The sequence below is a fragment of the Chanodichthys erythropterus genome, chromosome 4, assembly GCF_024489055.1.
Source record: "Chanodichthys erythropterus isolate Z2021 chromosome 4, ASM2448905v1, whole genome shotgun sequence".
Lineage (NCBI taxonomy): Eukaryota > Metazoa > Chordata > Actinopteri > Cypriniformes > Xenocyprididae > Chanodichthys > Chanodichthys erythropterus.
Window position 1 is genome coordinate 33,789,429 of NC_090224.1, and position 24,641 is coordinate 33,814,069.

A 24,641-nucleotide genomic window follows, 5' to 3' on the forward strand; every position below is an offset into this window, starting at 1 on the left:
TGAACCAGATCAAATGCCCTTTAAAATCACTTTATTTCAAATGCAAGATTATTTCACAGTCTCCCAATGGGAAGTCAATGCTGACTTACATTGGGAATAGATATTTACAAATAAATAAAGAAAAAAAACAAGAGTCATTAAAACAATATGGATTAAAGTTTACAGATGGGTTCAGGTTACCTTCAGTAAGTCAACCAAATCATCATCACACAATTATTACATTACTGACCAATAACAAGCTGTTAAAATTACACCAGTGAAGATAACTACAATTTTTACATAAACCATTTTACAAGCATGGTGAGCTGTGAAAAAAAGCTGGAAATAATGCCTTCATATTAAAATAATATGAACTCAACACAATTAACCACAATCAATTAAAACTTTGTTGCCAAAATGAAAAAAAAAAAAAAAAAAAAGTAAGCAGGTAATAGCAGCAAATATTAAATAACATTACTTGTTGCCTTTCAGATTAACTTTTATTACACCCAATGTTTTATCCATGTTAAAACTTACAGAAGTTATAGAGACGATGAGATCACAGCCATGATGCAGCGTGACATCATCAGGTTTCCTATTTGGCCCCGCCCACCTGAGAAGACAGTATTTTTTATAGACCTACCTTTGTGGGAATTAGACCCTGTAATTGTTAAATGTACGTGCGCATCATGGCGTAAGCAGAACGGCTCTAACGTATAATTAACTATAAAGAGGACATCAAAGTACTACCAGAATGCTGGGCTAATTTTTTTTCTCTGTGTACAGTAAATCTTTAATTTGTCTTACTGAATGCATATACAACAAAATAACCATTGTGTTTGTGTGCATACAAGAGATTGGTCTGCACCTGTGTTGTGCCTTCGTTGCGAGAGCTTGATATGTTGCTTGACACGCACAAAATAAACTCTGCCAGCGTTTGTTATGTTTCCAGGCCCTGCCAAAATAGGCAAAAACAGTGGGCAGCCCAACCCTGTGCAGCGCCCCCTCTGGTACGGAGGAATGACAGCAGAAAGATGAGGGAGAGGAGGGAGGATGAATACATTATGCCTCTAACCTCCCGGCCAGACACTATTTATACCGCAAGATCACAGGAACTGCAAAAAAAGAAGGATGCAAATTCAAAAGAAAGAAAACCTGAAGTCAAATACTCCTCATCATAAAGCAAATGGATTGCACAGAGTTCATGCTTGCATAAAGAAGAGTGTGTGTTTGTGTGTGTGTGGAGTGGGCTTACTGATTATGATAAGGAGAAGGATGACCACTACCAACGCTACAATCATTTTCATCTGAGGACAGAAAAAAAACAAGATATTAGTGTAAACAGGTCTAAAGTAGTGCATCATTTCTGAAAAAAATATCTTTTTACAGAACATTTATTGGGCAACATATTTTGTGGTATAATAAATCATAAAAGTAGCATGTTTTGTTGATACGCAGTTTGATACGCGCTCCGAACCACTGATTCAAAACTAAAAATTTGTAAAGCTTCTATCTTCATGAAGCAGTGTTTTGAAATCGCCCATCACTAGATATTGTTGAATAAAGTCATTTTGTTTTTGTTTTTTGGCGCACAAAAAGTTCTCGTCGCTTCATAACATTAAGATTGAACCACTGTAGTCACATGAAGTGTTTTAAATATGTCTTTTGTAGCTTTCTGGGTATCTGAAATTGTTAATGATCTTGCTGTCAATGCAGGCCTCACTGAGCGATTGGATATCATCAAAAATATCTTAATTTGTAATGACAAAATTTTCATTTTTGAGTGAACTAACCCTATAAAATCACAGAAAATTTTAATTTAATTTTAATTTAAATATAAATGTCTTTCACCGGTCCCTAATCATTTAATACAGCTTTACAGTAGCACCAATAAATATTTATTACATATGACTAATATCATTTTTTTTTTATAAATATGATGGCTTCATTATAAATGCCAACTTAATAAATGATATTGAGCATCTGTTCATGATCTAACAAAGTCAAGTCAACAAATAGAAAGCCCAGACTTGTTATTTTTTAAAGTCAATTATCGTGCAACCCTAACACCATACTTCACATATTCTTCAGTTATTAAAAAAGTTGAACAAAATTGAAAGTCATTAACAAGACTCATTATCTCCAAAAGAGTGTGTGTGTGTGTGTGTGTGTGTGTGTGGGTGTGGGCATGTTTTTGTGAAATATCAGGACACGAATGTGTATAATGACATGGGTATGACATAGGTATTACAAGGAGAGGGTGATTTAAGAGGACATTACCCATGTCCCACTTTTCAAAAGGCTTATAAATCACACAGAATGAGTTTTTGTGAGAAAGTAAAAGTGTGCACAGTTTCCTGTGATGGGTAGGTTTAAGAGTAGGGGTAGCGTAGGGGGATAGAAAATACGGTTTGTACAGTATAAAAACCATTACGCCTATAGAATGACCCCTCAATTCACAAAAACAAACATGTGTGTGTGTGTGTGTGTGTTCCACACTGAAATGTGAATGGTTTAGAGGAAAATAAAATAAAATTTAATAGTTTCTACACCCATGGAATGATTTTATACAAAAGCAAAGGCCTTTCAGATGTGATAGATCATCCAAGATAGAGGCTCACCTTCATGTCTCTCCACCACATCCTTCTATGGAGATGCTTTGCTCTACTGCTGAACGCTGACGCATTGTCCGATAGGCTTTCTGAAAGTCATGTGACATAAGAGAATCAGTACTAAGGTTTACTTCCATGCATGCGTGTTATTATGTAATGACATACACTCATAACCAACTGAGACTGTTTTATACGAATTATCTTTGTCTCCTAGAGAAGCTTGACTTTTATGATGCTGTTTTGAGATGTTACAGCTCTGCAACATGTAACTAGAACACGTTCAGCCTCATTAGTGCAAAAACAAGAATCAATAAAGCTGAGCTCTACCAGCTGCCATTCAACAAAACCATAGAGGATGGCTGTGTGTACAGCCAGAAAGAATGCAGGTTCCCTACTAATACAGATGCATTAGTTTGCATTTAGCCTTAATAATTCATGAAATTTGTCTATTGATTCACCTTTAGGACTAAGCAAACTAAACAAGGCAACAGTATTGTTTACTTAATCATCTGTCCATCCTTATACATGATGCACAAAGGCAGCATTGCAGGCAACATATGGAAAACATTCCCCTTTGTGAGTGACAATGTCTTCCAGATGCTGCACTGCTTTTTCTCCATTTGCAAACAAAGAGATGTTGTTTTTGAAATGGCAACAATGGATACAGATACTAAAGTCCCTTTCACATAAACAGGGTCACCCAAAGCTTTGACGCACCTGTCAACAGACACGTCATGCTTCACTTGGACCTCCACATGCAATTTCAGCAAGGCAGCAAAATGCACAAAGTGTAGTAAACACAAAACAAAATGTACTTGAGCTCAGAACAGTCCTGTTTTGATTTTTATACTGACATGCAGGGGCATTTCCTCTGAGGAGGCAAGGGAGACAGTATCTCCTCAAAAAAGCTGGATGAGAAAATAATCGATATTACAAAAATAAAACGATGCAAATATTACAAAATGTGACATTAAAAAGTGTAAAAGTCACAGGTTTTTATAAAGTAACACTGTCCAACTGCATCTCTCTTGCCTCTCCTGAGCCCATTGAGTTTTAACAGATCCCCTAAAGCATGCGGTGGGATTAATGGGCTGATGTGATTGGTTATGATTGCTGACAATGATGAAGACATTTATTAAAAATAAGTAAACAACTCGGCCACTTCGATATCGCCGCTTTATGTAACATCAAAAACAAACTTGAAATGGCCTGAAAGCATGATGACTCTAGGGGATTTAGAGAGCAATCAACTTTAAAGAAATTAAAAGGTACATATTAGAATGACGTGGTCTGTATCTGTGACCAGTGTACAATCTTGATGACTGCTGAAAATAAGTTGACTATCAAAAAGAAAAGCTGAACATTAGTTCACAAATAATCTATTTTGTTTTAATTGTTACTGCCTTTAGCTATTATTTTGGAATAAATGTAAAAATGCGTAAAAACCCTAACTTGATTTAATTTATACTAATTTAAAAGAAAAAAAAACATATAGTTTGTGTAAAAATAAATAAATAAATTAAAAAAAAATAATATATATATATATATTGAATTGTATTTGGCCTCTTTTTTTATGTAATATTTGTATGTGTTTTTCTAACCAGGAAAATTAAGTGTAACAGGGACATACATTTATATTTGTTATATACAAAAAATGAGGTTTGCCTCATTTTAAAACACCACCGTACACCACTGCCGACGTAATGATACATGTACATTTTCTGCATTTTTTTAAGTTCAGCAGCACAGAGGGTCAAAGTTTTTTTTCAGCATGATGCCATCCAGTGTTATTTTAGTGTAAATTATGCACTATTATAGTATTTATTTATATTTTAATTAGCTTTTATTTTTACATTGTCAATTTAAATTTCCATTTATATTAGTTTATTTTCTTTTTAAATACTTCAATTTAACTTTAGTTTTATTTCAGTTTACATTTTAGTAATTTTACACTTCAACTTGTTTACATGTTATATGTTTAAATATGTTTTTATTTATATATTTCAGTTAGTTGCGAAGGCAACATTTCTCATTTCTTGGTTGCACTAAGCAATAAGTTTCCATTTGTTAACATAAGTTAGCTACATTAGTTAACATTAACAATACATCTACATCATTTCAACATTTACAAATACATTATTAAAATTAAAAGTTGCATTTGTTAATATTAGTTAATGCACTGTGAATAAACAATGAACAATTCATTTTTACAAACAATAACAAAGACTAATACTAAACAAATTCTAACTGTTAGCTCACATTAGCTAATGCATTAACCAATGATCTTATTGTAAAAGTGTTACCCATTTTCAAGTTTTGTAAGCTATTATCTAATTATATATATATATATATATATATATATATATATATATATATATATATATATATATATATATATAAATATAGATAGATATAAAGAAATATATATATAAATATATATATATATATATAAAAAATTATATTATTATTTTTTTTTCCAGATTTGTTTAAATTAACAAAAAAATATTTTAATTATTTAGTTTTAGTTAACATTAACAACACTGCTTTAAACTTTCCTCTACTGAATCCAATGCACTGAGGAACACTGACACTGTGGCACTATCACAACATCATTTCATGTTACGTAATATTTATCTGAGTATTAAGGTATCTGAGCACCCCAAGCAGCAAAAACAGACACACTGGCTCAAAAGCAGTGGAAACCATCATAACTCTGAAGCATGGAAATTTCACATTTTCTCTTTAAATTCAAATCAATGCAATACTACGAGATCTGCTCATATTGGCTCCTGTTACCAAAGGTTCATCAACATACACGTCTCAAAGTGCTTTCAGGAACACACACGTGTCTTTGTCATGGGGGAAGCTGAGCTTTAACCAGCTTCAGTTCACTTGACTCCAATATTTAATGTTATGAGACTAGTAACTAATCCCAGATCAGCCTGGATCAAACATTTTTTGGTTTATTTTTCACATCTGGGCCTGAAATAAGAAAAATAACATACCACTTTGTGGGACACAGGACATTTTACCCACTCCCCTGACCATATGTCCCCTGGCAGCTCCCAAATGGAATAACAGAAATGGGACATGACTCACTAGGATCAGGTTTGATGAAATCTAAAACTAACAGAAGGGTTTATTCATGTGGCATTGGGATTCAATACACTTTCCCACAGTTCTCTGGATCAAGTTTGGTCAAGTGTAGTGAGCTGTTGATTGTTTGATTTGGAATAATATTTTGTTTACATACGGCTTCCCAATCTATTCATGTGCTGATAAGCGTTGGCCCTGAAATTATTCACATATGCTTTGCGAATCTTTCTCCGATTCTTTTAATTTCCAACTGAATTAAAATTGGGTGCTAACATTCAAAATTTTGCATATTTCCACCCACAGCAGAAAAAAAAAAAAAGAACTTGAGCAGGTTTTTTGAGCAACAGAAGATCTGTTGTTCAAAAACGGTGATATTTCGAGAATCATTTTTAATCATTTTAATCACTTGAATCCAATAGAATCACCAAGGATTCATAATGAGCTGTCCACATCCATCTTACCAGACTTATCCTGCAACTCATCCAGACGTTCCCCACGTTCTATCACTTTGGAGATGTTCTCCTGCATGACGTCAATGACCTCGTCAACTTGAGACTGCACCCTGAAGGCCACCAAGACAGAGCAGACAACATGAGAGAACAATCTGGTGCTTCCATTTGATTCAACAAAACATTTGAACAGCTCAAGTGCACATGTTCATGTCTGTGTTTCTAATATTTCGAAGACAACCCTTTCTTCTTTTGTAAACCTCTCGAGATTAAACAAGATATCATTATGACTACGATCTGTTGACCCTGCAGTGTTGAGAGGAGGTGAGAACGTTTTGCTAGACGTGGTCTAGACACATCCAAATAGTTTGAACTATTTGATCTCGTAGACGTGACACGCAAATACGCACTAAATAGCTTGTGAGGTATTTAGCTGCTCTCATACACCTGGCACAAGGGGCTGGCATGGCTATTGGAGAAGTAGCCTACAAATGAACTGAGAACAGGATGTTTTGCCCCTTGCTTCTATGCTTGGATGCCCGCCTAGTACACACTATGATTTGCACCAAGCGGCCAATCATGCAGGACCTCGCTCCTCTCTTGCACCTGGGACTGACCTCTTGCACAGATACAAATAAAGTAGCGGCAAGCATCCAAGACATTCACGGAAAAGGTAAGAAAAACAGGGAAATTTCACCTTCCAAGTTTTCCCTATTAAATTCCATTGTTTTATGCGCTACTCCGCCGTGCAGCACATGGTTACGTAAACCTGTGGCTGGTCACATGGGGTGAAGCTCTGCAGGTTTCCTTTGGGAGAATTACTGCAGCATATTAGAATGTACCAAACTTCATAACAAAGAACAAAGAAAAGCTCACAGTCCGCTACAACAGCTACGTCAGGAACTGAGGATTTTTGAATATTGGGAGTAGCTGTTTACTTTTGCCTGCAAATATTATGTTGTGTCATAGAAACCCAGATGGTTACAGTGCTTCCCTTCTTCTCGGACAGGAGGTGTGTTTGTGGGTGGGTGTTTTCACAGATGTCATTATAAAGAGTTATATAAACTGCACAGTCAACAACTGTGATTTCCACAACACCCTGCCAGTGGAAATTATTAGATATCAGTCGCCACATTCCTAAACTGAACCCATTCTACTATTTGGAAATTCCTTACTGATTCTGAAAGTACCCCTTAGTGTCTCACACAGATTAGGCTACAGACATCAATTGTGCATCAATTTGTGCGGCTTGAGAGCTATTGCTTTTCAACAGAATCAGACATAGTTTTCACTTGCCAGATGATAAAACGCTTAAGAAAAAAATTCCCACAGATGCACATTTAAGGAAGGACCCGAGCTTTATCTAGACAGCAGAACATCATAAACACCTTAGTCGACTACAAAACTGACAACTGCTCTATGGGTATATGTAGATAGTGACAGTCTTGGAAGCATCTGTAAGAATGTGTTTGTAGTAGAGCTGCCCCCTAATAGTCAACTAAATTACTCGACAAAAAGAGGAAAAATTATATTAGTCGGTTAGTCACAGAAAAAACAGTGGAAACATCTTAAAATACTCTGTCATTTTCGGTCATATAGATATGAGTAATACTTCTTTCAAAACTGTAAGCGTAAAAACTGTAATACTTCATTAAAATGTTATCTGCATGTTATTTTTATTTATGTAAACTCACAATAACAACAAAATCTTGTGCTTTTGTAAAATAATGAAAACAACAGGATGCGCTTCCTGCTGTCTCGGTCTCCGTCAACTGAAGTGCGTCTCAAAAATATTGGCTACTTGACTCACAGACATAAGAAATATATCTATAGAAAGCTTGAAATGTCTACTTTTAAATTAACAAATTCAAATGGAAAAGAAATACTCTCTGCTAATGTCATCTGTATGAAAGGTTCATTTCTCTCTATAGACATGTTCACTTAGTGCGGAAATGGCGAGGCAGCATTGTCAACATCTTTGCAGTTGACACTTGACTCAGAAAACACTAGTTTATTAATTATTAAAATGTCGCCTTGCTATTTATTACGACACATTCATAATCATTACTTTTGCTGGTGCTGTGCGACAAGCTTTATGTGCGCTTGAGCGCGGAATAGGATTATATATATATATATATATATATATATATATATATATATATATATATATATATATATATATATATATATATATAGCCTATTAAAGGCTCTTTATGTTTTAGTAATTAAATTAACAAACATGTAATTAGTCGACTAGTGGCTTAAATCAGGGGTCGGCAACCCAAAATGTTCAAAGAGCCATATTGGACCAAAAAAAAACAAAAAACAAATCTGTCTGGAGCCGCAAAAAATTAAAAGCCTTATATAAGCCATATATGAAGGCAACACAGGCTGTAAGTGTATATTAGCTATATTAGCCTACTATCAAAATGACTAAGTACACTACAAATACATAATGAGGTATTCCCGAGGTATATATTTAAAAACTGCTGAAAGCAACAGAAAAAAGAAGCAAATGGATCGGTGCAATTCACAGAAACAGCTGGACTCCAGGCAGAGAAACATTGGCAGTTATCATTTTGTGTCAAATTGTTGGATTTTGAGGTAAAATCATTCCATATATATTGTATTGTTATATATTATGTTGACAAATCATCAATTAAATATTTTCCATCTTATATTCTGCATAATTGTGTGTTTTAAAATAAACACTGACAAAAACTATACTATAAAACTATATGTTTTAGGGCTGGACGAGATGACGCTATAACAATGATATAAGTGATTACGCGGATTTAAACCTACCTATATTGTAGTTATATAAAATATTCACAGGCAGATTTGCTTTTATGCATTTCCCCAAAGTCAAATCAGGCACATAAATGTCAGGAAACACGACTCCTGGCTACATGTCAATATCCATGGATTAGGTTTATTCGACAAGTTGTAAGAAACACTTTTGAGTCCAACCTTTAGTGTAATCGTTTGTTTTACTCGCGTTTTCGCAGTTTCCTCTATTAAATCCAGTCACGCAGCAGGTTCTTTTGCCACTCAGTCCAGCTGAGGGAGTGTTCTTTCGGCGGGAAAGTGACGTCGATGCATACCCTCGCGCCGCGCTGAAACGTGTCGCAGGCTATGACGCAAATCTTCGTTGACAGAAATGTTGAAATGTAATATTTATTATACACATTTTTACAGCATTGGAAAACGTTAAGAATGTTTGTGTCATGTTTGTCCTCCTACAGAAACCATATGAAAACAAAAAATATATTCCCCCCCAACCCCCCATCTTTTTCCATTTTCATACATTTTTGAAAAAGCTCCAGGGAGCCACTAGGGGGTGCTAAAGAGCCATGGGTTGCCAACTTCCGGCTTAAATGAACGACTACTAGTCGTCGATGAGAGAAATATTTATTCAGGGGAGTCCTAGTTTGTAGTTTTATAGCAATCAGTACTGTTTTGTATTACATGTTCATCATTTTCCAATAAAACTGAATGTATTGAGTTCACACATGTAGTTTTGGGAAGAAATATGTTGGCAAGGTGTGTAAAAAAGTGGGCCAGCTAAAAAAAAGAGTCCAACAAACTCATACATACTGCCTAATTTTGTCATTTTGACCTCCAAATCTTGGTCCTGTCGGTCCTCTCCTGCAAAAATAAATAAATTTCAATTTCAGTAACCAAACAAACTGTCATAAAGAGCTTTCCTGTTAAAGCTGTGTGCACACAGTAATTAATGCTCAAAGATATTTGTCAATGGTGATTGTGCAAAACTACAGACTTACAGGAAAAAGTCCTCCTCTTCATCTGAGTCTTCCTCCAGTAGATTCCTCTGCAAGTTAAGAAGATCAGGGTGTAAGACTGGTTAGAACTGGTGCAGAATGGGTTTAATATAATATTCAGTCTGAACTGAGACCAGGTGTTTGACGTAACGGTGAGCAGACTGAGACTAATAAAGATCTTATTGTGAAGTATACAGTCGTCCACCAGACGTCAAGGACAACAGAACACTCTGAAGGGCACGATATGGGCACAGCGTGTGACAACAGTATTCCTGGAACGGAATTCACCTGGAGATAAATCCGTTCAGAACACAAATTCCTACAAGGAGGCATTCCTGATGCACAAGAGATTTGAACTCCTTGTGGTCTGCATTTGTGCCATCTGATCTCTGGTGCAATGAATCACAGATCAGGAGGCATCTAGTTGACCTTCCATTAGTTTTGTTGTAACGTCCATGACTGATCACATTTCACAAATACCTCAGCAGATCATTTCAACATCCCGATGACTAATGTTACATAACTCTCCATAACTGCATCCAGACCTGTGACACTCCTCTGAAATTCCATTGTCCATCTGGACAATTCTATGCTAATGTCAACCTTATCATGGAAAAACAAAACCTTTACCAAAAGAAATAATAGTGTGTTTCACTGTAGTAAAAAGCTATACATTTAAATGAAAAGGCAATGTTTAAAATGACTCCAAACGTTAATGACTTTTGTGTAATTTGATATTAAATCAATCTAAAACAGCTACTTGAATGATTGATGAAGAGAAACACAAATCACTATCTTCACTACTAATGTCATCTGTGACCTGCTTCAAGCTAAATTGCATTTATAGCCAATGTTTTTGATGGGAAAGTCTTTAAAAAATAAGGTTTGCTTACTATATCTAAAATATATATTGTCCAACAGATTCAGGTAATATAGCCAAAAATCACTCTTTTGAATCAGTTTTACAATTACTCATTTGTAATAAATCTGTTTGAATTGAACTTAATCTATTTTGGAACTCTAGCCATAAAATGTGGTAGAAAAATAATAGTTTGATCATTTAGACAAACAAATGGAAGTGAAATATGATAAACATTTAACATTTCATATTGCTGCCCAACATCTAAGATTCATGAGACATACCAATATTGCAGAGTCAAAGTCTAGGAGTTTCAAAGCATTTCTAGGATTGTTTCTTAATGTCATATAAATGTTGCTGTTTCCAGAACTACGATTTTTCAGAGGTCGGGTTTTAGGAAAATTCATACAAATGATTCAGTATACAGGAAACAAGTAACTGACTTTACTTTTCATGTTATGACCGCAAATGACACTGCTATTGCTCATTTCAAATTGGCCCTTTACTAGGGAATATTTAAAAACAAGAACCAGGTCTTTTCAGGGGTCACGGTCAGTGTTACATAACCGGCATGTGGAAAGCCACATTCATCTTAGCTCTACTACACATTCTTGCTCTCTCACTGCTGCGGAGTTCAAGCTTCTATGCGAGGCAAATTAGAGGAGGCTTTTCTTTGGATGTGCTAATGTCTCAGTTTCTCCCAATCATACATCAGTCGGGAGTTGTACCCAAGAGAAATACACAAGGTTATCATATCCTGACACTGACTTATGGGCTTTGGACTGTAAGGTCTGGCAGGGTTTTTAATGACAGACTTTCTAGGACTGGCAGAAGATGGAGGCATTGAATGTTAATAATGAAATTGGTAACGACAGATTCTTGGGAAGGGCGCCGCTAGTTTATAACCCCCTGCGTGAGCTAATGTCAGTTACGTCATGGCATTAGTCTTTGCTTTATGATGACTTTTCCGTTCACTGCCTGGTTTTGTTAATGAAATATATTTTTAGTGGTGCTTGATATGTTCGTTTGACTTACACTACCATTCAAAAGTTTTTGAAATATATCTCTTATGCTCACCAAGGCTGTATTTATTTGATCACAAATACAATAAACAACAGTAACATTAACATTTTTAAAGGGATAATTCACCCAAAAATTAAAATTATCCCATGATTTACTCACACTCAAGCCATCCATTACTACAATTTAATATAACTGTTTTCTATTGTAATATATTATAATATAAAATGTAATTTTTTCCTGTGATGCTGAATTTTCAGGATCATTACTCCAGTCTTCAGTGTCACATGATCCCATTCTACCATGCTGATTTGCTGCTCAAGAAACATCTCTTATTATTAATAATGTTTAACAGTTGTGCTGACTAATATTTTTGTGGAAACTGCAATACTTTTTTTCAGGATTCTTTGATGAATAGAAAGTTCAAAAGAACAGCATTTATTTGAAATCTAATCATTTTGTAATATTATACATGTCTTAAAGGGGGGGGGGTGTAATGCCATTTCATACATTCTGACTTATTTACACTGTTAAAGAGTGGCATTCTCATGTTAAACATGGCCAAAGTTTCAAAACACGTATGATGGAGTATTTCTGTGCCAAATCCACTACTTTCAGTTTCGGTACAGGTTTCGGAGAGTTTTTTTTCGAGTGTGTCCTGTATGATGTCAAAAGAGAGCAGAATTCTTGTATAGGCACTTCTCCCTGATAAGCATGCACACACACATCACCCAGAGCAAGAGCAAGAGCACGAACATCAACGCGTTTCGTTCAGGATACGGAAGCCAAGAGATTTTTCAACAATGGCTGTGTCCCAATTCAGAGGCTGCACCCTTCGAAGGCTGCATACATCATCAAGGTAGTCTCATTTAAGAAAAATAACCATTAGATTGCAAAGTAAAAAAAGAAATGACAGTACTTTACACCTCACAATGAATATCAGTCAATTTTATTACGGTTACTTATCTTGATATCCTTGACGATTTATTCAGCCTTCAAATGTGACCTCCGGAGGACACAGCCTCCGAAATGAGATGGAGCTCCTGTCAACAAAGGAGTGTGTTTTTGGTTGTGAGGGAAAGATTACATTTTCAGCTTCCCAAAGAACCCAGCATTAAGGGAACAGAGGATGAAGTTTGTTTTTCCGAGGCAGCAACAGAGTTGTGCACGTATGTTTGTTTGTTCCTGGGATTTTGGTGATGAATACTTTGTAAACAAGTCCCAGTTCGGCGCAGGATTTGCGGGTGGTGAGTAAAGCTGCATCAGATGTCTGTGTTTTGTTGGCAATCGCAAGTGCATATAATGTAAACAACACAAATGTTTTTGTTCCCTTTTTATTTATAATATCGCAGCTAGCATGCTATCTCTACGCAGAAGCTGTGCGCGCTTGTGACTCTTTAGCTCCGCCCACAGCACTGACGGCAGACACGCCTCCAGGATCTTTGCTTTTTTCGGAAAGGCTCGGTTTAGCGTATCTATCTTTTATAAATATGACAAAACTAAAGACTTTTCAGAGAAATATGTACTCAAGATTAACATGAGATTGGCAGAAACTGTGTGTGATACCCCCCCATTAAATGTCATTTCATTTTTGATCAATCCTTCCTAAATAAAAATGTTAATTGCTTTCAAAAAAAAAAAAGTACAATCTTAATTATTTTGACTGCTGGGAAGTAAAATAGTATTGCAGCATTGATTTACATGGGCCAAAACCCCTCATTGTTTTCATTTAAATAATCTAGTTAACATATGATGTTTGTTTATTTCTGTAACATAATGTGCCATTGTATTATAGTTTTTCTGTTTATTTTTCTCTACATCTGTTTAATTTTTCTTCCTCCACAGTTTATCCACTGCTATTTATGCTATTATGACATGTGGTAACTGCTTGACAGTGTTAAGAACAAACTGCTCTCTGAAGGGTTGTACAACGCAGGAGTTGAAATGTAGTGTGTGAGTGTGTGTGTAATAGCATGACAGGTTATGCAAGTTCTGTAGAAACTGAGAAACATGAGGGGAGAGCTGTTTACTCTTGTTAACAACACAAACAGATCACAGGGCACAATGTGGTCATAAAAGTGCAGAGATGTGCAGGTCTGGCTCTGATCAGCTTTAGACCTCTCATCTCCATGTTGTCATCACCTGTACTTAATCTATATGGTAAAAACTGACTCAGTGTTACCTCAGTGACTTACCCGCTCACTGCGAATCGAGCCGGTGACCTCCTCATCATTCAGATGCCGTTTGAATTTGGGGGGCATGCTGGGGTCGAGCTGCTCCTCCCTCTCTGGCTCCCTCTGCAGGCAAACACAGGAAGCACAGCAGTGATTGACTAGATTTATGTCTTCTTGTGTGACTCACAGTCTCATTTTTCTCATATCATAAAATGATTTCAGCTTAAATAATATTTCATGTCCATTTGATGTCCAGTCAGCCAGGAATTAAAGCAAAATAATTCTATTTTGGGCCTATTTTGAAATTATGACAAGGTAAATGTACATTAAAACGCTTATAAATTGATACATTTCTTTTTAAATGTTATTATTGTCATGCAATAAGAGTTCAAATTAGGCTGAGTTTGGTTGAATTTTGCTATACACCAATCTGTGCATTAATGCTATAAGTGTGCATTTATCAGATATTTAAGGTGACTCATCTAATCGGATTTTAGAGCTGGAACTATTTGTTCTTCAAGTCTTAATTTACACCAGACTGTGACCTAAGTAAAAGCTCAACTATAATGACCACATATAGGAGCAGTGGTCTGTTAGTTGGTTCATTAGACTGAACTTTAAACCATAAAAGCTGAACTACTTTTAAGTAAATCCGTCGTAATTCAGAATTGGGGAGAGACCACCCCGTTATATTTAACTGGTCGTGGCGGGGATCGATCAAGACAACGACTGTAATGTGATGCTTGCAAACATCAAACAAAGCAGTTAAAGACAAGCACCAGGAGTTGATGTCAAAGTCATAACGTTCCTCAATGAGTATTTGCTTTATATTCACCCAGCAGTTGTTCATTTATGGTTAAACCATTTGGTCAATCTTTTACAAACCTGTAGCCTATAGCTTTGAAGTCACAGCAGGTTTTCGTCTAGAAACTACCAGACACATAAATTTCACCTATGGAATAACAATGACTGGCTCTCAAAAAGACCTTCTGATAGACAGTTTTTCACAGATCTAGAATTAGTACAACAAATAGGAAACTGATTTTGAAATTGTAGCTTGCCAAATTATATGCTTATGTAACCTTGATAATGCAATGTTTAACTAAATACATACTACAAAAAAAGACAACATGTTGCACAGGGACATCAAGTAAAACTAAAGTGCTGCAGGGATGGTTATTTTTGTAGGCCAACCCAGAAGTAGCATCACCCTGGTTCACTTGACAAAAAGCCAATAGATTTTTCCAGTGGATTTTCAGTTATTGCAGAAAATAAGCTCTGTGACCAACAAAAGCATGTTTTGTTTATGAAGTTAACTGAACAACTTTTATGACACAACTGAACACTAGAGCTGCCCCCAACTAATGATTTTTCTAGCAGACTATTAGTCATTCATTTAAGACATTAGTCAATTAATCGTGCGTTTATATTAATTAATTTACATTTATTGAGATGAATACTAATCCATACTGAGCATATATATATATGAGGGTGAGTAATTAATGACAGAATTTTAATTTTTGGGTGAACTAACCCTTAAATGTCCCCAATAACCTCTTCAGTCCCATTTAGCTACTTGTGAGCTAATGCTTTTTTGCTCACAAGTGGGATATTAGTGATATATTTCCTTAGCTAGAGCTTACACAGAGCTGAGGATTGAGGGAGTGAGCAAGCGGGCAGCTATTTGCAGCAGCACTGAAGCAGCAGAGAAGGCTTCAAGGTGGTTATGGCTCAAAAGAGGAGAGCCATGTTGTACTAAGTAGTTAGCCAGCTGGACACAAGCTGGGGTCTGATCAGCCCCAGCTGGGTCACCTGGAGGAGGGCGTATGATGTTGTAAGACCCAAAACACCCGATGATTCCAGGAACATTACAGAGGATGTGTCCAGTGCCATCAGAAGATGTACAAGTACAACAATATATAATAAAACATTGTGTTTGCCACAGAGCTTCTTTCAAGTCCATTCAAAATTCCCATTGATTTCAGGACAGTGGTGTAACTTCTGAGCAGGAGAGAGACAAGGATCTCTATACTTTGTTTAAAATAAAACAAGAAGATGATCAAAGGAGAAGATAACAAAAGAAATAATCCAATATGGAAACCACAAACATGATGCCTTTGCAAGCAAAGCAAAGACAACAACCGACAAAGAACTGAAGAAACTAAGGAATATACAAAGGATAATGATGAACTAAACAAGACACAGGTGAGGAACATAATCAGTAACCATAGAAACAAATGAGAGCATACTCTCATCAAGAAAACAGGAAATATACACAGGAAAAGATAAACCTGGAACAAACGAAACAAAATAAATAATTAAATAAATAAAAAAAGTGTCTGTAACCAAAGACATGACAGATAGAAGCGGAAGTGCAAAAATAAATCAGATTTCCTGGTTAAGAGAGTGTGTTTGACTAATGTACAACACAATGTGACATAATAGACTGATATAATAGTGTCATGCTAAACTGATAGCTTGTTACTGGAACAGCAAAATTATTTTAACAGCCAAGCTACTATCATATTACTGATCAATTTAGTTAGGTTGTAGTTACATGTGGCAGCTTCACTGGTTTTAGTTACTCCACACACAGTACTTGAATGAAGAACATGTGGTAAATGTGTTCCTGTAAATAATTAATGACAAAGGTGTGTCTCAACTGTACTTTTCAAAATAATCATGAAACACATTTATTAATTCTTGCTGTTCTTGAGAAATATTTTTTTCTTTAACAAGCAAACTAAAGATGCTTCCTTCTTCCACCCACTGGACAATACTCTCAACCCAAACTCCAAGTCTAGTACCATTGAGTCCACTGTCCTCTGCTCTCTGACTGCTCTCTGCTTCTCTTGCTGGAAGAGCTGTAGGAAAACGGCTTCTCCTCTATCCAGGAGTACAGCAGAGCGTTCCAGAAAGCAGGAAAAGAGAAGCTGGGGACAGGGACCGAGAGGAAGGGAAGAGAAAAAGACATGGGGTTTGAGAGAAAGAGCATGAAAAGGTAAATTAAAGATGCCAAGACAGAGAAATAAGGACATAGAATCTAACCACCATCCACTGAGACCATGGAGATATATTTACTTCTCTTTAAGTTCATTTCAGTGCAAAAATACTTAAATGTGCAGATAAGCCAAAACTTAACCTTTCCATGGAGTCTTAAATACTGTCCTCATTTACTTAAAGGATTAGTTCACTTTCAAATAAAAATTACCCCAGGATTTACTCACCCTTAAACCATCCTTGGTGTATATAACTTTCTTCTTTCTGATGAACACAATCTGAGTTATATTAATAAATATCCTGACGCATCCAAGCTTTATAATGGCAGCGAGCGATGAGCTGAAGAGAGTGTCTCCAGGGTGGTTAACAAATGGGTTTGTGTAAAATAAATATCCATATTTAACAAGTTACGAAGTAAAATATATAGCTTCTGCCAGATCTCCTTCCGTATATACACCTAGGATGGCTGGAGGGTGAGTAAAGCTTGGGCTAATTTTCATTTGAAAGTGAACTAATGCATTAAGCCTAAAGTACATACTTCGTCCGTCTGCATTCGTGCACCACCCCCATGACGTAATTTTCGTCATCCAGAGGGCTCGCGGATGTTCGCACACCCCGTTGTTCGCACACCCCGAGTGCAACAGCACATGCAGACGGAGGACAGAAGAGTCCACTAGGTGGCAGAGCGAGGAAGAGCGTGGAAAGAGCGATTCAAAAACAAGACAAGTTAACTTAGAAGCATATCTTTCTCCATTGTTTTTGAATCTTGACACAAATTGGACTGGAATAGTGATATGACAAATGGACAGATGGATGGATGTATGGATGGATGGAAATAGTGATATGAAATCTGGATAGACAGATTGTAATAGCTATATGATTGATTGATTGATTGATTGATTGATTGATTGATTGATTGATTGATTGATTGATTGATTGATTGTAGGGCTGGGCGATATATCGCATGCGATTGTCACGCGCATTTCGTCAGTAAAGCCGGTTCCCTGATTAACGCTAAATCGCCATCACCTGCTTTCAAATGGAGCGGCATTTAATAGACAGAACCGTAGATTACTGACAAAATCATGCAATATCGCGTTCATATCGCAGATGAATTGCCTTCGTCAGTGATCTACGGCTCTGTCTATTAAATGCCGCTCCATTTGAAAGCAGGTGATGGTGATTTAGCGGTAATCAGGACACCGGCTTTACTGACGAAATGCGCGTGACAATCGCATGCGATATATCACCCAGCTCTAATTGATTGATTGATTGATTGATTTACTGATTGAAATAGTGATACGAAATATGGATGGATGGATGGCATGCCCAAAACAAGTTAGGACTGAGATGATAGTAAAGAAAACTAAAAGCAGAAATCTGGCCATCATGATACAAATACAAACAATACAAGCCCACAATGAACCTCACAAGCAATCACACTGATTAAACCTTCACATGTGTCACATTATTATGGAAAAGCTTCATAACAGACAGCTCACAAACAATACTAACAGGTTGGGCATCATTCCAGTGTTCTCTCCATCATTGCCACTAAACGCTTTAGAAACACACAGGGCAGCGTTTCCCAAAAGCATTGTAAGCCTAAGTTGATAAACTTAAGCTTACGATGCTTTTGGGAAACGCTGCCCAGGTCAGGGAACGGCTAAAAGAAACACTGAGATGACTAACAGATGACGGGACTTACATAATTCATGGAACAAGATATCCATGACTTTCTATCAACAACTGTGGATTAATCAGAGACTGTTTGAAAGCACTGAGTCTAAACCACTGACACTCACATAATCGCTGAGCAGAAAAGATATAATGAAACAGAAACTGGAAGACTCAACATTCACTCAGATGTGAACAATACGAGACTGGAAAACAATAAGTCCTTCATTTATACATTTGTCAAGAATACACTAGCCTAATTTTACAGGATTCAACTTAGTGAGATCAGGAGGTAATGTGCATATGGGCTTAAGAACAATCAAAATTAGAGATGCACTGATGTATCGGCCAACAATCGGTATTGGCCCATAAAAACTATTATCATAACTCTCTGCCATCGGCCAATTGTTTAAAAACTGCAGATGATCAGGGCCGATTATATCCTGTCAATCAAAAGGGTGTGGAAAAACGTGTTCAGACTGCAACTCATACATACTGTGTGTGAAGAAAATCACTTGTGTTGAATTTTAACGCATTAACGGTTTAAAAATAGTGATGTTAAAGCAGGCTATTTTTGACCCTATGAATCACCCGTAGTTCAAGCCAGGGTTGCCAGGTCTGCGTTATTTTTCCCTACATCAAATATTATTTGTAGCAACTTCCATCCAATAATCGCAAAAAGCTTTGTGCTTTGTTACTTCTGATAAGAATAAAAGTTTCAGTTTTCAAATTCTGTCCATTTTATCATGAAATTCAAACAATAAATTGTTTTGACGCTCTTAAATGTGATGTGTCAGATCGCTGTAATGCCTCAGTTCAGGCGGCAGCGCGAGTCTTTTCTTCCTCTTCAATACAAGTTATATCTCGAAAAACACGCATGAACATCAAAGGTATGTTGAAAGACAGGGGCGTAGGAACCACTTTGACATTGGGGGGGGACATTTTGGCCATTATGAATCAACGTCCATCTCGCCACCATAATAGTAACATACAGTATGGTGACGTCACGTGGTACGACATATATGAAATAACAGCAAAATAAATAAACAAAATCATCTGTTTATCATCTGTTCATCTGTTTAATTTATCTATTTATTATTACACAAATATTGAAGTTGGGAAACATAAAAGTGTACAAGCCCCCCTGCAATTGCGGGCAGAAAGGAAAGGGGCACTTTACAAGGCAAATATTTGATGAAATGAAGGTTATGATGTCGCCCTGTCCTTGTGTAAAATGTGTTGTATTATAACTATTTACACTAACCTTACTCTTTGTAAAAAACTTCAGCAACGTTATTTCCTTTGGTTTTATTTTTTTCTGTGGTGGCATTATGCTGAAAAGAGATGACAGAACGTTTTACTTTTGCTAAGGTTAACACAGAGAAATCGATTGCCCGCTATATGGCTATCTACCTAACGTAACGTTAACCTCCTCTCGCAAAGCATAACATACGTGCCATACAAAATTCCACTGTTGATTTAATGTCATGCCTCGTATCCATAATTCAGTTTTAAAAAGCTTGTTAATTTAAACCGCTTGACTGAGACTAATTTACCTCATACAAAGTCGAGTCGTTCAAAGCTGGTGCGCACCAATAACGTATTTGAATGTTCGTAGTGTAATGTTGACTTCTCTCTACCAATCAGATGCTCCGAGTCCGACTATAGGTGAAAAGTGAAGAATATGAAGCTGGTGATTGGCGAATGGTGATTATTCAAACATGAATGAAATCACTCTGGGTTTGACTGACAAAACCGAATATCTTCTTCGTCGCGTATTCAAAATAAAAGTTCAAAATGTACAGTTTTTGTTCCTGCGGTGTATAGGCTAATTTTTGGGTGGGACACATGCAGCATTTTCCAATATTGAGGGGGACACGTCCCCCCCGTCCCCCCCGGTTCCTACGCCAGTGTTGAAAGATATAGTACAACTTACCGGAATGTATCATGTCTCTTGTAATGACTTTATTTGTGTTTCAACCACAGAGAGATGTCAATAAAACAGCTTGTGAAAAATAAGTCACATTTACCTCAGGCAGAGCCGTTCCTCCCTATAAGCGAACTAAGCAGCTGCTTAGGGCCCCGCCGCCACGGGGGCCCCCAAGAGCAAATTCAATTTGACAGCTTGATTTTTACAGTGCTTATTCTATCAATTGCAGTTATGTGCCTCCGTCCCAGTACTGTACAACTTGACGTACATTTGCATAACGTTAACACAGCGGTAGAATTACACTCACGGGTCTCACAGGGCCCTATAAATTCTGCGATCACGGAATCGCGGAAATCCATTCATAGATAAATTTACTATAAAATGCAGAATGTCACGGAATTTGTCAAATTTTTGATGAATTAATTAAAAGCAGGTCAGTACACTTAAATTAAATCGCGATATAGACTAGTGTCTGTGAATATTACACCACAAAAAGACTATTTAAACATGAATCCTGCATGCCTGTGTCTCTCTGAAATGAATGATGCGGAAGTGCAGTTTCATTTACCTCACACCGCCTCACACTCTATCGCGCGGGCGCGCGCACGCACGCTGAAGCACATGCGACGCTCGCGGTGTTTTCGTCCTCTGTCGCCTCACTATATGAACGCACACATTCATCTCCAGAGCTGCTCTGAAAGTCACTTCATCAGCATTTAACAGCTTAATTTGAGAAAACTACCGTCATAAACACAGAGAAACTCAAAGCTCTAGGCAAACCGTCAAAATAAAAGTTTGATTTAACTTGACAGAAACATATTACTGTTGTACAGTAGAATTTAGATAAATTAATTTAATAATAAATTATTAAAATATATTTTAAACAATAATCTCAGTGTTTCTTCCATGTTTTAATTTTAACAGTAAAGCTCTGTTGTGCAGCACATTGTTTGACAAAAAAAGTTTAATTTCATGATTTAAAAGATAAATTAAATGGTATGCGTTCATTTGATTGCCAGAAAAACATAACTTCTGAAGAAAATAAAATCATAAAAGTATATATTTTAATTAATATTGTTGTTTTTAAGAATTCAATTAATTAGACATGCTTTTTGATTATTAAAATGGAATTAAACCATTAAAATAAAAAAATAAAAAATAAAATTTGAGGGGAAAGAATAAAACGTAGGGCCCTAAAAAATGTCATTTTTTTGTTAAACTTTTATTAAATTGTTGGTAAATTGGACAAGATTCATTATTTCAATAAATTAGACATGCTTTTTGATTACTAAAATTTAATTTAACCATTAAAATGGAGTCAAAAAATAAATAAAACGGAATCCAGAAAAATTAAAACGGAAAAAAACGGAATTTGGGAAAAAATATAACGGATTTTATAGGGTCTCTGATTCATTGTGCTCCGAAGCTTCCTGAAGCAGTGTTTTGAAATCAGCCATCACTAAATAAGTCGTTATTTTGTTTTTGGTTTTTTTGGTGCACCAAAAATATTCTCGTCACTTTATAATATTAATATTGAACCACTGTACTCACATGAACTGATTTAAATATGTTTTTAGTATCTTTATGGATCTTGAGAGAGGAAATGTCATTGCTCCCTATGCAGGCCTCACGGTGCCATCGGATTTCAACTAAAATATCTTTAAATATCTAAAATATCTTTTATTTGTGTTCCGAAGATGAACGAAGGTCTTACGGGTGTGGAACGGCATGAGGGTGAGTAATAAATGACAGAATTTTCATTTTTGGGTGAACCAACCCTTTAATTGTAACCTCTAATATTGTAGTGTACCAAATGAGAGGGTTCCATGCATAGTTTGCAACATTATTTAGGAGAGATTTTATTTCCGTAAAAGGTGTCCTAGAACATTCTTTCACAAGATGTAATATAAGTCTAAGGTGTCCCCTGAATGTGTCTGTGAAGTTTCAGCTCAAAATACCCCATAGAGTTTTTTTTATTAATTTTTAATTTAACTGCCTATTTTGAGGCATCATTAACTATGCACCGATTCAGGCTGCGGCCCCTTTGAATCTCGCGCTCCCTCCCTTTAAAAATGAAAATAGCGACGGCTCTTGTCTCCATGAATACAGTAATAAACGATGGTAACTTTAACCATATTTAACAGTACATTAGCAACATGCTAACGAAACATTTAGAAAGACAATTTAAAAATATAACTCAAGATATCATGATATCATGGATCATGTCAGTTATTATCGCTATTGTTCTTGCTTGCTTACCTAGTCTGATGATTCAGTTGTGCACATCCAGACGTTTTGCCCTTGTGTAATGCCTTGAACACGAGCTGGCATATGCAAATATTGGGGGCTTACATATTAATGATCCCGACTTATACGTAACAGTCGGTGTTATGTTGAGATTCGCCTGTTCTTCGGAGGTCTTTTAAACAAATGAGATTTACATAAGAAGGAGGAAGCAATGGTGTTTGAGACTCACTGTATGTCATTTCCATGTACTGAACTCTTGTTATTCAACTATGCCGAGGTAAATTCAATTTTTAATTCTAGGGCACCTTTAAGAAAAACCAAACTATCAGTATCAGTACCGGCAGATAAATGTAGTATCAGTGCATCTCAAATTAAAATATTAAGATTAAGAAACCAAACAACTCCTAAGTAGTTTTCATGCAAACGTTCAAATGACCACATATTACCAATATTTTTTAATAAAACAGCTGATGTTCCTGTCCAGCACCAGCTAAACAGAGCTGTATGCTAGTCATCACAACCATGTAAACATACTGACCCTAAAGGACGCTAAAGGATAGAAGCAAACCAAAAGACATGGTTTTGGGAAAAATAACAAGCATGAAATCAAATGATCGTGTTTACATGAAGATTTGTGGAGGAATGAAAACACTGAAGTGAAAGCAGTTGGAATGACAGCTAGCATGGCTGCTAACACCTCTGGCTAAATCACTGACCGCTACACAGACACACAAACACACGCACAAAGGCCTCAAGAGTCACATCTCCGGCCAGTCTACCTCAAGAGATCTTGCTTTTGTCGATTCCTGTTTGGAAGAACCGCGTCTCTGTGTTAATAATCCCGCTGACTGTGTCTGATCTGAACCTGATCACAGTGACGCGTCCTGAATGAGGATGTCTGTCGCTCGGCTCTGAGGCGGAAGTCAACACAGCTGGACGGATCCTGCTTCCTGCAGACACATCATCATTTCAGTCATCACCATCTTCATCTTTTAATAAAATATTAAAACATCATGTAGTAAAAGAAAAATGTATAATCATCAACATCAACAAAAAGAATAAAAATCACTAACACCTTCTTCATCATCATTATAATCTAATCCATCAAACAAAAATAAGACATCATCACCATGTAATAAAACATAAACATATCTCAATCAAATAAATAGCCTGCAGCCAGTGAGCATGAGACCCAAAATAAGTTTTTATACATGCACGCCTGCAAATAAGATTTAAATGATAGTGTACGGTTTGGTTTAACATCACAAGGTCATTTTCTGAAGGTCACTTTAGACATTTCATATATAAGAGTTAAGATTATGTTGATTTTTTTATTTATCAGATCCCCCGAAATTCATCAAACAAACACTAAAAAATAAATAAAAACCGAGGACACTAGAAGATTCATGGAACATTTGGAGCAATAAATTCAGATCATCCTGTCACATGAACAAGAAAAAAATGCAGAGTGATGCAGCTCTTCGGAGGAGAAATGGTTTTGTGAGCAGGCCCGGAATGTGTCCCACGAGCTACAGGAGGCATGATCTGTAAAACAGGCAACCTTGAGAAATGTTTCACATGGGGATAGAAGGTGCTTTGCGAAGTGAAAAGATTAGGTGATGTGTCCAGTGTCCCCAAAAAGGCTTATTTCCCTTTTAAGGATGCTTATAGACATAAAGGTGAAGTTCTTTTGAATGTGTCTTTTAATCGAAACCTGACGTGCATCTCAATCAGCTCCCTATAGAGCGTAAATAATGATGACTTATATAATAATGATAATTACCTCGGTGTACAATGTCACTACTGGTATTTATGA

The 24,641-nt window shown here is 36.4% G+C and overlaps 1 protein-coding gene across 3 annotated transcripts; it reads right to left on the reverse strand.

Moving 5' to 3' along the window:
• Positions 1-23,752, reverse strand: vamp4 (vesicle-associated membrane protein 4). 3 transcript variants are annotated; one of them, XM_067384802.1, is made up of 9 exons: positions 23,605-23,749; positions 16,779-16,904; positions 13,993-14,094; positions 9,922-9,968; positions 9,734-9,784; positions 6,149-6,249; positions 2,601-2,680; positions 1,235-1,286; positions 1-1,094 (listed from the first exon to the last, which is right to left on the reverse strand). In XM_067384802.1, exons 2-9 carry the CDS (start codon positions 16,779-16,781, stop codon positions 1,069-1,071), a joined length of 462 nt encoding a protein of 153 aa, XP_067240903.1. In that variant the 5' UTR covers positions 16,782-16,904; positions 23,605-23,749; the 3' UTR covers positions 1-1,068. The 3 variants fall into 3 exon arrangements, with proteins under 3 accessions (XP_067240903.1, XP_067240901.1, XP_067240904.1); XM_067384800.1 differs by lacking the exon at positions 23,605-23,749 and having other exon boundaries at positions 1-592; positions 848-1,094; XM_067384803.1 differs by lacking the exon at positions 16,779-16,904 and having other exon boundaries at positions 23,605-23,752.
• Positions 23,753-24,641: the final 889 nt, after the last annotated feature.

Excerpts from the sequence above, each read along its gene's own strand:
- vamp4 (XM_067384802.1), bottom strand. Across the intron at positions 9,969-13,992 it reads GCTCGATTCGCAGTGAGCGG|AGGAATCTACTGGAGGAAGA; the intron begins GTAAGTCACTGA and ends CTTAACTTGCAG. Across the intron at positions 6,250-9,733 it reads CAAAATGACAAAATTAGGCA|GGTGCAGTCTCAAGTTGACG; the intron begins GTATGTATGAGT and ends GGTGGCCTTCAG.